At 41.2% G+C, this 16153-nt stretch overlaps 1 protein-coding gene across 1 annotated transcript; it reads left to right on the top strand.

The window, feature by feature from the left end:
• Window positions 1-2431: 2431 nt before the first annotated feature.
• CDKN2C (cyclin dependent kinase inhibitor 2C) lies at window positions 2432-8466 on the top strand. The gene is made up of 3 exons (XM_020907235.2): window positions 2432-3673; window positions 4128-4267; window positions 7712-8466. Exons 2-3 carry the CDS (start codon window positions 4139-4141, stop codon window positions 8087-8089), a joined length of 507 nt encoding a protein of 168 aa, XP_020762894.1. The 5' UTR covers window positions 2432-3673; window positions 4128-4138; the 3' UTR covers window positions 8090-8466.
• The last annotated feature ends 7687 nt before the right edge of the window (window positions 8467-16153 follow it).

Below are 16153 nucleotides of genomic sequence, written 5' to 3'. Positions count from 1 at the left end.
CACATAACCATAAGTTACTCATTGAGAAACTATGCATACTTAAGTCAAAGAGGGGAAAGCACAAAATAATTTGATTATAGTCTTTCTATAATCCCTTTAAAATAAGTATGAGCTGCTGAAAAGAAAAAGATTTCCATGACTATTTGTATTTTATACCCAACTAAAAGGCTCTATTTCAGTGTTTGAGATATGTGCCATTATTGTGTTAAAAGACAAACTACTATTTTCAATATAGCAGATACTTAACTGTAAATCTTTCTTGTATACCATGTTAGAATGTAAGCTTGTTGACAGCAGAGATACTCACCTTTGAATCTATTTCAGTGAACTAGCAGTCAACATGAGATTTTCACTGAGGGTCCTCTGTAGTCTTACTTATGCTTTATGAACTAAGATTGTAACTTCTGTACCTCTGTGCTGCCAGTTCTGGGTTATACGATAAGCAAACAAAGCATATGCTTTAGGACACCAGCAAAGCCAAAGTGAAAAAAAACAAACAACTTCCTTAAATTGTTTAATATTTCAGCAAAATCACTAAAGTAGTCAAGATGGGAAAAGTCAGAACCTTGTTGGACTTCTTCACACTTATTTTTTGGTCTTGTATTATTTTTGTTTACACATTAGGTGAATTGGTGAGACATCAAAATCTTTTCAGTGCTTAAGATCTCCAGAAGTCTTAATCCAGCTCTGTAGCCATCTTAAATTACCCTAAGTTTTATTTCTTGTTATTTAGCAAAAAGAATTTCATGAAAATTATAACCCATGTATACCTATACTTTACATGAATACAATTTAAGAATCTTCATTACACTGTCCTCTCTTAGAAACCATAATAAATGCTAGACAGAAACTCTCATAAGTTGTACTAATGCCAGTTATCTTTTATCAGCCAACAATACTACTATATCATCACACCCTCCAGCTGTACTGAAGGATTACATACTAATTTCCCAGAATAATCGAAGTAAATTATATTATTTACGGTGTTTACTGGTATATATGGAATCCTAAAAGTTCTATTTGAAATGTCTAAATACACGTTAAGAAACAAGAGGAGTTAATTCCTTGTGTTGTAGTTCATGTTTGATTCACATTTCAAGTTTAGTTACCTAAGAAACTAGCTCTGGTTATTTTTTCTGTCAACAAGTCCGTTAAAGGAAACACCACCAGATTGTTCAAAGTTTGAACTCTCCCTCTACCTACCAGGCAATCTGTTGCTAATGACTCTCCAGATGTTGTTGGTGTGTTTCGTTGCTAATACTTACAGTGTACCTCAAGGAGTTCGGTATAGATGTTGCTTGAAAATATGCTTGCTAGAGGCCGGTAAAAATTAGACCACCTGTCACTTTTTGTTTGGTTTCATTTTGCCCACTGGGTGCATCATGCAACCGTGTTGGATATTTTTAAGAGCAAAAAATATAGAAAGCAGTAATTAATTAATCTTACACAGCTAAATAAGGAAGTAAAAGTACAGAGACGCGGTGCCTCGGACGACTGAAATAAACATTAGGGAAGACACTATTCCTTTACATTTAGACACCCCTCCCCCACCCCAAACAAGTCCCATGGAAAGTAGTCAGAGAGAACTTTGACAAAAACAAATGGCCTTGTTAGAAAACCCTTCCCAAGACCTACTTTAAAAAAAATTTTTTTTTTCCTTTAAAGTTAATGCTTTTCTCCTTTCCCCAAAGAAATGGAAATTTCCGTTTCAAGTCTCTGGAACATTGAGGCTTCAGAGTTCGTCGTGATTTCTTACCTACACCATGCCTTTAGTTTTCGTTACAATCGGTCTAGAAAAGACTTTTGCTTTTTCTGAGCACAGTTTTTTGCTGTCAGTCAGGTCTCTCCCTTCATCCCCGCGGCCACCTCGGCCCACCGCGGCCCTGGGCGTGGATCTGGCAGGTGCGAGGCCGAAGCGCTGGGCTGAGAAAAGAAGGCCGAGTCTGCACAGAGCGCGCCGCGGAGGTGGCAGCGGCAGCGGTAGGCCTGGCCTCCCGAACTTCGAGAGCCTGGCCGGGGAGCGCTGAGGCGGGCGGCCTGCCCCGCCAAGGCCGGGGAAAGACTAGCTCCGCGCCAGCCTCCTCTCTGCCTTCTAACAGTCAGCGCCGCCGAGCCTCCAAGGCCCTGCGGCTCTCCGCACCCTTAATTAACAAGCCTCTTTCCCCCCACCTCGGTCCCCGCCGGCCTCAGGACTGCTCGGGGTTTCACGTCGCAGCCTCCATTCCGCCCGCCAGCCAAAGGAGGCCAAACCCGGCTTCGCCGGGCCGAAAGCCGCTCCAGCCCCGGCCTGGCCGCTGGGCTGGCGGGTGGGAGCCAGCGCAGGAGACAGCGAGGGAAGCGGAGAGCCGGGAGGCGGGAGAAAGGGCGCGGGGCGGGGGGCGGGGCGAACCGGGCTGAGAGCTCGAGCGCCACCAGGGCGGAGGGCGGGGCGTGGGCGGCGCCCGGCCTTCCCGCTCCCGCGGTGCTGCAACTCCGCCGAGCCTCCTTAAAACTCTGCCGTTAAAATGGGGGCGGGTTTTTCAACTCAAAAAGCGCTCAATTTTTTTCTTTTCAAAAAAAGCTGATGAGGTCGGAAAAAAGGGAGAAGAAACCGGCACCGTCTCTGCAGCGGCAACAGAAGCAGCAATTGTTTGAGCGAAAAAAGAAGCGAGGGAGGGAAGGAAAATACCAGAAAGGGGCACGACGCGCAAGTGTCTGTAGGGGTGAAGGCAGCAGAGACCAGTGATTTGGGGGGGACAGCTACAAAAGAAACTGTCACTGGGAGCGCTGCGGCTCGGGAGGAAGCGGTGCTACCCGGCTAGGCTCCTGGGCACAGCTGGCTGGCGGCCGCTGCCCTATCGGCGGCACAGGCTGGGGGCACAGGCCAGGGGACTGCGAGAGGTTGGCGAAGTGGCACAGGGCGCCGAAGCCGTTGAGCTCTCGCCGAGGGCGGAACTGGCTGCGCCCTGGAATTGTGGCGACTCGCAATACTCAGAGCTTGGCCTGAGACTTCCTAGGACCCTCCCGATCTCTGAAGCCCTCAGAAAACCGGGAAAGGAAGGAAAAGAAGCGGCGGTCGCTCAATGAGCTTCTACATTAGGAAGTCTGAACTGGCTCGGTTGTAGGCGGGAAGTTACCGGTGGGCTGCCCCGTGCAGCCGCGATGCTGCAGCGCGCTGCCTCAGCAGCCGGGGCTCCATAGACACTTCCCGCATCTCTCTCCCCCTTCCTCACGCTGCTGGGCGTCCCAGGACCCGGTGGGGCCGGCATGACCGGCTTGCCGGGGGCCCGCCGCGCGCCCGGCCGTCTCCGGAGACGCGCGCCGAGCCTGGCTCCCACGGCCTCTCAGGCTCGGCAGGGCTGCGGTAGCCCGGCGGGCGGGCTCCGGAGCCCTCCCGCGCGGGGTTAGCCCGCAGCTCGGCCTGGACGCGGATTAAGACTCATCCGGAGAATAGAAGTCCACGGAGGAGTCGTTACGACCTGTAACTTGAGGGCCACGGAACTGTTACTCTCGTTTGATTTTGGCGATCATCTTTAACCCCCGGAGCACATCAGCATCCAGCCACCGAGGCGCTCTCCCTGCAGCGGAGGACTCAGAACTACCCCTTCGGCGAGACGGATGGAGACCGAGCCCCTCCGAGGACCTGCCCCTGCGGTACTGGCTCGCGAGGCTCAAGTCACTGCTGTGAACAAGGGTGGGTTAATACCTTTTCTTCCCCCCAATGTCTCTTTTTCCACGGTATTTTCTGCCCTAACCTAGTCCCTTAAATCTCCGCATACATTCCTCCCGTAGATCTGTAGTGTAGGTACGTGCCTGCTCTGCCTACATTTTACGTCCAGAGTAATTTACCAGGAATATATATGTGTCTGTATATCTCTCAGTTTAATCACCAGAATTCTTCATAGGGGTTAAGCTAAAAAGCGAGGAGCGGAGCCCCTCTCCAATGGCTCAGTTTTGCTGAATAATCACGTGTGAATCGAGGGGCGGGCTTTTGGCAGGCAGATCTTACTAGTATTTACTACCAAGCTCTACTCCAGATTAACCATCCCAGTCCTTCTGTCAGTCTCCGATGCCATCATGCAGCCTGGTTAGGAGCGAAGGAAAAGGGAAAAAGAAAAACAACTAATTCATCTTTTCCCGATCGTCAGGACCCTAAAGAATGGCCGAGCCTTGGGGGAACGAGTTGGCGTCCGCAGCTGCCAGGGGGGACCTAGAGCAACTTACTAGTTTGTTGCAAAATAATGTAAACGTCAATGCACAAAATGGATTTGGAAGGACTGCGCTGCAGGTTGGTATCCAGAGAGGTGGGGAAAACAGGTCAACAACGTTGCCTACGTGACCCGGGTTTCTAGAATAATAGCTTTCAAGCTTTCAGGGGTACTAAATTTCACTGTTTTTAAAACTAGTTGGTTGCCATATTTTATATCTTTAAGTGGATCCAACTCCCCAAAATGACGTACTTTGAACAAACTCGTCAAATCCAATAACATCCTCTATATCAAGTGGGTTCCAGGTTTGGTCTTAATTTTTGGAATGTTTTTGTGACTGTGGGGATTGTGTACCAGTCGTAGCAGCGCCGAGTTTTTTGGTTTTTTTTTTTTTTTAGACAGTTCTGTAAACACGTTATTATGATTATTATTTGAAGTAAATACACTGCTATTAGTGGTTTCCGTACTTTGCTCCAATAATTGACTTTAACGTTAATTTTCTTGACTACTGGCGAGGGTATTTTTTCTTCAAATGCTTCAAGTTTTGACAAACGACCTTTCCTCGTTTGGAATGGGTGGCCTGGGCACGGGCACAGGATGTACATTTCACAGTTAATATAATACCATCCACCTATTCAGGATTGAGGAGGAATAAAAATTTGAATTTTCTAATCAGAGCTCAGTTTATAGTGTTTTTGTCTCTGCGGTCTTACCGTGGTATGTTCTAATTTTTAGTAATTAGATTTACAAGCAACAAATGAAACATGTCCAGCTGCCAAGTATTTTACCTGATAACTTTTTTCCTCCTCTTAACGTTATCATGTAACTTGGTTGAAAGGCTTAGAAACAGAAAAATGGCAAAGTAGTCTCAAACAGTTGCTTTATCTGAGTTCTGATGATATTCTTATGAGCAGTTCGTATGTGAAATGCAACACTTAAAGCTGTTTTTGAAAATCCACTGGTGAGAGGGTTTTTAGAGTGCTTTGTTTTTAATTGCAAGAATTAGAAATTTAAGTGACAGGAGATGTACTACTAACAGACGAAGTCCATACACCCTGTATATTTTAAATCAGAATACACTGACTTTGCAAAAATTTCAGTATTAAGGAAGCTTATAGATAGATACTAAATTATTTATCTTGTTATTTCAGGTATATTAAGTGGGGAAAGAATTTTTTTTCTTTTTCCACCTCGTAGTTTTTAACAGGTATTGTGATGATAGCAATGTCACAAATTTAATATATTGAAATTTTTCCTATTGAACATTCAAAATATTATATAAATCTCACAAAGAATGAGCCACTTAACCCTGTAAGAATAGGATCTTGCAGGACTTGTGACGAGCAGGAAGACTAGGAGATTAATACTGCAAAACAAAAGTTTTGACAAACATTTTTAATACAACTCTGCAGTCTTGTTTATATTAAACATGCTTATCAAGATATTAACACCCACTTATTGTGGCTTAGTCCTAGTACATATAATGAAACACACACAAACAGGAGTCTCAAAGCTTGTTTTCAGTATGTATAATCCTGACTCTGAAGTTGTATCATAACTCAAGAAAGAACTTTCAAAACAGTTTCCAGCATTGCTATTATTTTCTGTGGAATATGGCAAAATTTCTCCTACAGTAATGTTTATTTACCTCAATTACAAAACGTTTTTCCCTCTTCCTAGTGTTAGCCTCTCAATCAGGATAATATTAAAGGCCCTAATCGTACATTTGCTTTACAAAGATCCAAGGTGTCTGTCTCCTATTTTTCCCAGTTCAAGTCCTTAAATGTAACTAAATATTTAGAGGCAATTGTGTAAAAACCAGATTGTGTTAATTTTTAATAACCAAAAAATGTATTTCATCTAAGTTCTTGGAAAATAAATTATGTATCATTTTTAACCACTGCCCCAAAGGAAGGGCTAAAAGTCAGCAGAGTTTTATCAACAGGGAAGCTTAACATCTTGGTCATCTATATAGTTTGAATTTATAAAATATTATTCATTCTAAATATATTTTATGTTACTTAATTTGTGATTTTTAAAGCAAACATTCTAAAAAGATAGATCAGCTTTGTATGTTTTTCCAGGATGTATTTAATTTCACAAACATTTGAGTGTCTACTATGCAATCTATTTACTATAAATTTAGGTTATTATGAATATACCTAGAAATAAAACAATTAAAATACTGAAATTTCCTTGCATATTAATGAGACTGTATTTTTTCACAACTAGATTATATGTATTGTATAATTTCATGCTGCTGTACAAAATACTTTATAATTATGAGAGCCTAATAGAGACCTCTTATTAGAGTGAAATATATTCAAACACCAGTACATAAGTCTTTGTCATGTAAATTAGTTGTATGTTGATAGCAAATTTTAATATCAAATTCTGGCTTTTAAAATATTGGCAGTTTAGAAATAACTATTCCTAAATGCCTGATAATAACTGCAAAAGGAAATAAGATGAGGTCACCAGTTGATTAACAAATGGGCTGAAACCACAGACAAAGCTTTCTATGTCCCAAAATATACGTTAAATATCTTACTTTCTCTTCTTTTGCTCAATTGAAAATTAGGAAGCTAGCTAGAACTTTTTAGGAGACAGTAAGTAAAATAGTAGAATAACTGTTCCATTCCTTTTGAGAACAGTTGCCATACAGTCTTTTCCTATCTAATACAAGGCATATCATGAATATGCCTTATGTTTTTGATAAATCAGTATCATTGGCAATGTAAAAAACACTGTTGCTTTTTAAAAAAAAAAACACTTCAATATTCAATAACATTTTAAATTTTCAAGTGGAGGATTCTAAGCACTAAATACACCTAGTAACCCACATGAAATAATTGCAAAGAAAAAAAAACATTTAAAAATTACTTGGAAACTTGGGGCTTATCTGTTTGGAAAAAACTTGTGAAAATCAATAATTTAAGAAAATACCAGGTTTGGATTTTTAAGAGATCATTTTTACACTAGTAAAATCAGACTAGATGGAGTCTGGTGTGTGGAAATATTTCTTTGAGGATTTAAAGAAGCTCATTCTCCTTCTTTTTAGCTATTTAGAAAAATTTTACCCACATTTAATTTTACAGAATCAATATCCCAGGCACATTTTATGAGCATGACCAACCAAACAGAAGACTTACTTAAATCTCAAGTTCCATTTCTTTTATTTTAATAAATTCATGAAATGACACAACTCTTTGTGGGAGACAGAGAGCTGGGTTGTCAGTGAATTTTGTACAAATCGCACTCATTCTATTTTTATTAATCAATATATCCTACTTTGGGCCTTGTTTAAGATATTCCATCATAGAAGCTCAATTTTTAGAAGTTTTCTTTTACTTATACCTAATAGTACTCATTTGCGGCAACTGAGCCCTTCAAACTCCATCACCTGGGTCTTCCCAAAGCACTCCTTCACCAAAAAAAGTTACATAAATAGAAAGATGGATATTCTAAAATAGTCTTGTAGTAGGAGCGCTTGAAGGATTCTACCGTTTTTTCTCCTTTTCTAGGTTATGAAACTTGGAAATCCGGAGATTGCCAGGAGACTACTACTTAGAGGTGCTAATCCCGATTTGAAAGACCGAACTGGTTTCGCTGTCATTCACGATGCGGCCAGAGCAGGTTTCCTGGACACTTTACAGACTTTGCTGGAGTTTCAAGCTGATGTTAACATCGAGGATAATGAAGGGAACCTGCCCTTGCACTTGGCTGCCAAAGAAGGCCACCTCCCCGTGGTGGAGTTCCTCGTGAAGCATACGGCCTGCAAAGTGGGGCATCGGAACCATCAGGGGGACACCGCCTGCGACTTGGCCAGGCTCTACCGGAGAAACGAGGTCGTTAGCCTGATGGAGGGAAACCGGGCGGAGGGAGCTGCGAATCTGCAATGAATGTGGGGAGGGCTCTCCCACACTGCCTTCTGTTTTGTCAGTTAATTGATTGGCTGTCCTATTTTAATATCATTTGTTAAAATTCTGTTTTGTCATATTTTAAGCAGCTAGTTAAAGCCTCTGAAACTGCTAAGTGGAAATCTTACTATAGCTTTATGAATATATTTAAGCAACATCTCTTTCACCTGCAAAACCCTGAGTTCTAACATGTAATTGCAAAAGCTTTGGCTTTCTTCTGAATATTTTATCTTTCCCTGACTTTTCTCCTTGCCTCTCCCTTTGCCAGTCTCAATACCCAACTTGGAGACTTTGTTTTTAAAATGGTTTGTCCTGATGCTTCTTTTGCCTGATTAAAACACATTTTCAAAACAGGACAATGTTTTCTGTGATTTCCACTCCTGTTATAATCCGCAGGTGACAAGCCTCTTGCTAATGAGAACTAAACTGAAAGATCATGGTGTTTTAAGTCTTGACATTAGAAAAAGTAGACCAACTGAAAAACTAGACATATTCTATTGATGATCCAGTTAAGTGCTTTTCTTTCTCTCCTCATGCCTCCCAGCAAAGATTTTACTTGATGCCTACTATGTCTGCTTTAAAATAGAGTAACAACAACATTTTTTTGGAAATCAAACCTGAAATTACTTCAGTGTAAATTTATCCTAATATTTGATCTTCCTTTTTTCTCAAAGTAAAGTTAAATCGTTAAAAAACAGGTTTCAGAAATAACGATCTGGAATCAAATATATGTTAGCCCTAAAAGCCACTTCAAAAAGAAATTGCCATTAAAAAGTGCTTCCCATTTGCTGACTTTTTTTAAATCACAAAATGAAACAATTGGTTAAATTGTATATTTCCCAAAAGTATACCATAAGTATGCTAAGTGTAACAATGGCTTTTTCTCCCTGAAATACCAGAAGTGTAAAATGATAAAATGTCTAAGTATTAAAATGCACTGCAAATACCAATATTGAGGTGATAAAAAGCTTAGCAAGAACATACATATATTACATATGTGTCATTACTTATTTAGGGGCTATGGTATAATAAATATAGAAACTTTTACAGTAAATAAATAGGCCAATCCTACACAGAGTACTTGATTCCCTCAAGACTTTTTAGTAAAGGCATATAAAACTCTTAATAATACATTTAGCTAAAAAAATTTGTGAATGAAATGGAGATATCAAATTTCCAAGGAAATTTTCCAATATCTACTACTTACTGTTATTTTAAAGATTTCACCAAAGGATTTCAATGCAGTTACCTCTTATAAATACTTTATTCATCATCTCCCACATGAACAAAAATGTTTTATGTAAAAGGCCCCTCCTCCTGTTTCATAAGCTCCCTGCCCTCACTCCAAAAAGAACAAAATACTTGAAGGTTTATTGAAGGACATGGTTCTGATGTTTGCCCTAACAAGGATTGGAAGGTTGCAGACAAGTGGTTTTCGATAATTTATTTTGCATAGTAATATAAAAGAATATGCAAGAAAAAATCCTTTTCATTTGGCATTTTAAGTTCACCTTCCCTATGTCAAGTGCAACAAGACTTCAACTTCTGCCATCTCAGACCACAAGTTACTGAATAAATTTATTTTTGACAACATGAAATTAAATGTAAAACACTTATTTTAAAGTTTAGAAAAAAGTAGAAATTGAGATGATTTTGAAAGAAAAAGGTGTATTTTGGATTTAAAAACTAGAATCAATATACAAAATACACTGCTTGAGTAAGCTGAATGCTTTCTAAACACAAGACTATTACTAAAAATAAAAGTAATACTTCTTACAAGTTGCAACTGTAAAGATAAATGTTTCTCAAAGTCGATTTAATGGACTTTTCAGTATCCACCAAGCATAAGCATTAAAATCGCTCTTTAGCTACTTCGAATATAGGATGTTCATTGAAGAGAGGTACTTCTGCGCTTGCTTTAGTCTCAGATGGTTGGAGCACGAAGTGGGGAGAAGGAGCTCTATCTCTCTTCATCAGCCTAAAACTTACCTAGACAATAAAACATCGCCACATTTCTTTGGTTCTTCGCAGGAAGTAGCTTTGCTAATCTAAGTATTTTAGAAATGAGTTGTGTGGTCCTCTCTAGGAAATATGAAAAGCCAGTATTCAATTTCTTAAAAACCTCGACAATATTCAGTAAGACAAATATACCGAAATGTATAGGATGGAAGAAACGGTACTGCAGAGTTTAACGGGGTTTAATTCACAGCCAGCTGAGACCGGAAAGGATCTGAGCTTTTTCAGATGCAGAGTAGAGAGGCAAGTGCTAATCAAAGGAGTGACCAGGGCCTCAGGGGACGAAGACACAGAAAGAGTGGCCCGGCAGTAGGCAGAGATGCGTTTCTCAGTTATTCTCTGAGCCCGCATCCACGTCGGGAAACTCAGGCTTAGACTTTGCTCAGTAAATTGAACCCCCGGCTTACACCTGGGGCAGAGCAGGGCCGGAGAGGGGTTGCGGGGAGGGTGGGGGAGAACACCAAAAGGACCTCAGTCCACGTTCTGGTCTCCAAGCCCCCAAGCAAACTGCATTTTATCATTTTTTAGTAGTAAATCAATTGTTCTCTGATAAACAATACGCATCTCCTAATAGTGTGATGAGCTTCTACAAACACACACCAGTCTGGGTGACTAATAAATGGATAAAATATTTCTGTCCCAGGAAAGCATTTCAATTAGTAATATTGTAAATGTCCCTGATAATGTGGGTCAAACAAACGTTGTGGAATCCGTAGCCCCGGACTGGTTTCGAAATCTCAGTTCCCAAAAAGGTGCTTTCGGCTTTTGCCGGGGGAAGAAGTAATCGTCCAGAAGTGCTGAAAGAGCACAGTGCTGGAGCGAGAAAGGGTCGTACTCACAGCCTTCCTGGCTGCCCTAAGCGACCTTCATCAAAAAGGGGGGTTAGGCTGGGGGGTTGGGGGGGGGGGGAGTCCGTGTCTTGGTCTATGGAGACTGCTTTGATTTTACACCACAATTTCAAAAAGTCAGATTCACGTAGGGACCTAATGAGAGGCTGGAGACAAGCTTCCAGCCTAAGACCCGGGGTAAAAAGCCTCTGCTCGTCGTCAACCCAAGTCCTCTATGGAGGGGCTGCAGAGTCATCCTTTCTGTTCCTTCGAAATTCTCCAGACTCCAACCGCAGCTCCCGGCTCCCTAGTGAGGAAGCTGGAGCCCAGAGCTCCCTCAGGGCGCGCAGAAAAGCCCGGGGTGGGGGTGGGGGAGCTTCAAAACCGTTAGCTCGCGTTGTGCTTTTTTTTTTCCCCTCCCTCGCTAAGGTTTCTTTTCTTTTCTCTTCCTGTCCAAATATTTCAAATTTCCGCGCCTTAAATAACAGTCTCCTTTTATTTAGTTAGTTTCCTCGGCAGGTTTGGCCGCCCGCTTGTCTCTGCCCCCCAGCGGGCCCGGGGCGCCTTGGACGCCTCGGTGCTGCCTGCAGCCCCTGCGCGCTGCCCCCGGCCCAGCCAGCGCGGCCCGGAGCGCGGCCGCCGGAGCCACAGCCCCCTCTTGCCGCGACCTCGCCTGACCCGACTCTCCCAGCACCCAGAGCCAACTAAGGCCGCCCCCCGCCCGGACGCTCGTCTGCTCCCAGCTCGAGACTTCCCTCCCCGGACTTTGGAGTCTCTTCTGCTTTGGGGTTTGGAACCCGGTCGCCCTGAAGCGGCTGAAGGGCCGCGGCGATAGGAAGGCAGCGGAGGAGGCCAGTGGCCGGAGACTGCCCCAGCCCCCACCCCGCGGGTAACCTTGGAGGCGCCCTCGGAGTGAGTGTGTGCGCTGCTGCGCCAGCCGGCTGGGGCAAGCGGGCGCACGGCGCGGCAGGCAGGAGGCGGGAGCGGGGGCGGGGAGGGGGAGCGGGCCCCGGTGCCTCACTGCAGCCGCCACAGCGCCCCGGGTGCTACGGGCTGCCAGGGCGGCCAGGGTTCCCCGGCCCTGGCCCTCAGGCAGCGGTCCCTGAGGAGGCGGCGGCCATCCCTCTGGATGGTTCCGGCGACCTAAGCCTGAGGACTGGGGCCGGAGGGCGACTTGGGAGCAGGGGCGAGCGGGCCGGTGAGCGCCTAGCTCTCCGCAGAGGTGAGCTGGCGGCGGGACCGGGCGCGGCGGCTGGAGCAACTCCATGCCCAAAGCCAATGCCAGCACTCCCTCCCCCTCCCCCCGTGACAGCTGAGGACAGCCGGGCTCCGAGCCTCACGTCCAACTGCGAGGAGGCAATTGCCTCTCCGGCTTCTCACCCTCTTCGGCTGTCCGAAAAGTCCTGTGGTGTTGCCTTTACCCCCACAAATTATTAGACGTCCGGGACTGAAAATGCACATTCATTCGGAAAGACCCTCAGCTTGAAACACTGAGAATTGCAGGCCCGTCGGGACTTTGGGTGGGGCTGGGGTGCGCAGAACACCTAGAAGTGGTCTTGCTTTTTCAACCCGGAATAGAGCCGAAAATCCAGTATGGATCTTCAGCGTTGCCTGAAAAGATTAAAAACTCTCCAGATCTGGATATTCACTTGGTAAATCAAGTTTCCGGTGAAATGTTTTGCCATCTGCTATAGAAACATTGTGCGAGCTTCAGGTGTTAGGATGTGGGTTTGGAATTTTCTGTGCTGTCTGTAATCCTCAGAGACATTCAATAACAGCATGGTAACACGCCCCGCAAAGGAGCAGAGCTTATCCTTGGCACCACAGCACCTGCAAAAGCACAAGTGGGTCTCCTTCCTAAGTTCTAAAATGGCTTCTGGACGGTCCAGAGGTATCAGCACATAGGAGGAGAGGGACCGGGGGGCTGGAGGACTTTGTATATTTTCTAAAGCTACACAGATACTATTATACTAAGAGTGTTTGACCTCATCTCTCCTCTCTCCCAGTCACCATTGGTCAAGGAAGATTTTCAGTGTAGGCCTATTCAATAATTCTACTTACAGACTTTTTCTCTTCCCTCCCCCTTCCCCCCCCCCAAAAAAAAAAAACCACAGTCAGCCAAAAACATCAGCTCTTTGGGGGAGGAAGTAAAAAAACCACCAATCCTTATCCAAACTACCCGTCATTTGAGCACTAAGAAGAAATCCTACATATAATCTATACTGTGAAAGAAAAAATAATTTACCAGGACCTCAGATGCATTCAATTGATATAATTAAAGTGATATTAATTGCCTTTTAACATTAAAATAATGGGACAGTTTCTGGAATTGATAGGTGAAAAGCTTAAAAAAACTACATTGAAATGTTTGGAGATGGGAGCTTCTGCTCTCCTTTATATTTCGTAAGTACAGTAGTTACTTAGGAAAAAACCTGATACTTTATCTTGACCATATAAAGCAGTATCATGCTAACTAATTTTATTTTAGTTATATGCCTTAGTTTTTCAGGTTAGTTATAAGCAGAGTGCAAGTTCACATATAAAGCAAAACTGACATCTTTAATGTTAAAAGTTTAATTTAGAAATGCAACTAAATTATCACAACTATACTAAAGTACAGTTCACTCCCTTGTTTCTCCTAAGTGTACAGTTTGTACAACTTGCTGGTAAAGAAGTCTGTCCTGGGTTTAAAATGTATGCCTTAGAAACATAATATCCTAAAGTAAAAAATAACTCACTATGCTTTAAGAATGACTATTCTATAATTTGGCTATTCTGTACTATTGCTAATGTAACAGTGTCTTCTTTTATATTTTGGAACTATTGTAAAAGCCATTTGGGCCCAAATTGTTCTTGTTCCAAAGTTTTCTTCCTCGGATATTTTTACTAAGAAGTGGCTGTCCTTAATGATGCAGCAGCATTCTGATGCCCATTCTGTTAATTCATGAACTTCATACTAGACTTATATATGCATTTAAAAAGAAATGTGCTTTTCTTCTTTTGTCCAAGTTCAGAACAGATGTGGATGAACGTTAACATTTGAAAGGCCTAGAATAATTAATTTGCAAATCAGTTATTACACTGTGATGATGAAAGATGAAATTTTTAAAATCTCATATGTCAAAAGAATAAGTGGGATCACATTATTAAGTTAAGCAGCATTTGATGTTGATTAATAGGTCAGTATTACCTATCTCAAATTCAAATAAGTGATAGTGTGGATTGTGGTATGATTTTTAACTGTGAAAGACTGTTATGTAATACTCCTCTGCTATATAAAAGGGGTTGAAGTCCGGAATATCTTTTTCAATGTTACATAAGATATAATTAAAATACATTAGTTTAAAAAAAAACTTAACTACACCATCACCTATGTTTTTGGTTGTCCCCATATTTCTTTCTTTCTCTTTTTTCCAACTTCTTTTACTTTTTTGTCTCTACATCATAGGTGATGAACAAAAATAGCATGTAGAAAAAGGTTCCCAGTTCTTTATTCCTGCTGCCTCAGTCATCTACTTCTCTATTCACAAACATGACTTCAATTTTAAAAAGCCTGTTTTGTGATGCTAAAAAGTAATTATTCCCACTAATTAAAATTTATCATAGGCCTATGAGTGAAAAAACACTGTCTGTATTTTATTTAAAATAAAGTTAAGTGAAAAAATGGGCATTAGGTTGTAGCAAGTGTATATTTATGTTTTGAATATAAATTAGTTGGAATCTTAAAATACATTCAAATTTTGACATATGCTAAAGTTATAATTTTAGAATCAAGATCTTGAAAATATTAAATTTAGTTTCTGGTCTTTGCAAAATAATTTATTTTAATTTGCCACAGTAAGATAAGGCTAATTGTTTTAACTAGTGAAAAGTTAGAATGTTGATACTTGGAAAATATGAAGAAAGGACTATGATATCAAATCCAAGGCAGTGTTTTCTTTTTTTAAATAAATTACTCCTACTGGTAAATTATATACTTTAATTGTAGTGATTATTATTTTATAATTAAATTTTACACTTGGCAGATGGACCAAAGTTCTGTGTTTATCTATAAGCATATATTTGGTTATGCAGGTAATCCAAATAATACTTTGTAGTCCTGTTATATATGAGCATTTTTATGTATGTGTGTGTATATTTAGATATTTCTTACTAATGTTCAATACTGAGTAAATAGCTATTTTGAACAAGTACTACAAATTCACTTCCTATTGCTGTTTTTTAAGATGATAAATTATGATTTGCTTCAGGAATATAAGCTGATAATGTTTTAGATATACATGAGAGTCTTTTCACTAATGATCCCGGAAAGATATAAATTAAAACCCTGGAACTGAATACACTGACGCAGGTCTTAGTTCTGTCTAGTTTATTGTTTCAAATTCTTATCATGAAGCAAATATATATGAAAGTCACTTAACATCCACAATTAATATAATCAGATTTGAAATATTAGAAACAGAATTGTGGTAAAGATAAGAGGAAGAATGGACGTTTCAAGTGTTTTGGATAGCCATGCCTCTGAATTAGCTTAATATCAATTACATGATGGGCAATTTGCTAAATAATCCAAAAGCAAGGACAAAGCAAGACCAGTAAAGACATTTGCCCAATAATTCAAAAGTGGGGCAAAGACCAAAAAACAATTTTTTCTCATTACACCACCATGGGAAATAAACAAATTAATGTACTTGTATGGATAATTTTACAGTTTCCAGTGAAGTTTTCTACTATTTCACTTAGATAGTGTTTTTTAAAACACAGCTGGAAAGTAACCACTTATTATATTTGGTCATATTTTAAAATTACATATATGTTTTACTTAAATACAGCATATACATATTCTGTCCAAAAATAGCAAGTTTAACACCAATCTGAAAGGGTGAATGGATACAGTTGGACATCTGGACTAGACTGAGGAGCTGTTTAATGTGCAGCCCGAGTAGGGCCACATGGGAGAGAGTACAGAGCTGACTGAATGCTGGCTAATTTGCTTAAGAGTAATCAAAATGGCTCTGAGGTAGTATAAATTTCCTACAGTTTTTAAATACACCATGTACCTGATGAAAAAGCAAATAACTTTATACAAAGACAGTTAAAAGAAGGAATATATATATGTTTTTTGCATCCATAGGGACATCACAAATGTCATAGGGAAGTATCAATGTAATATTAATATAAAAGAGAACTGTACATAATAACA

Source organism: Odocoileus virginianus, chromosome 5 (genome assembly GCF_023699985.2).
Source record: "Odocoileus virginianus isolate 20LAN1187 ecotype Illinois chromosome 5, Ovbor_1.2, whole genome shotgun sequence".
In the NCBI taxonomy this organism is placed as follows: domain Eukaryota; kingdom Metazoa; phylum Chordata; class Mammalia; order Artiodactyla; family Cervidae; genus Odocoileus; species Odocoileus virginianus.
This window is presented reverse-complemented; position numbering and strand designations above follow the sequence as displayed.

Excerpts from the sequence above, each read along its gene's own strand:
- CDKN2C (XM_020907235.2), top strand. The coding sequence starts at position 4,139 with ATGGCCGAGCCTTGGGGGAACGAGTTGGCGTCCGCAGCTGCCAGGGGG. Across the intron at positions 4,268-7,711 it reads TTGGAAGGACTGCGCTGCAG|GTTATGAAACTTGGAAATCC; the intron begins GTTGGTATCCAG and ends CTCCTTTTCTAG.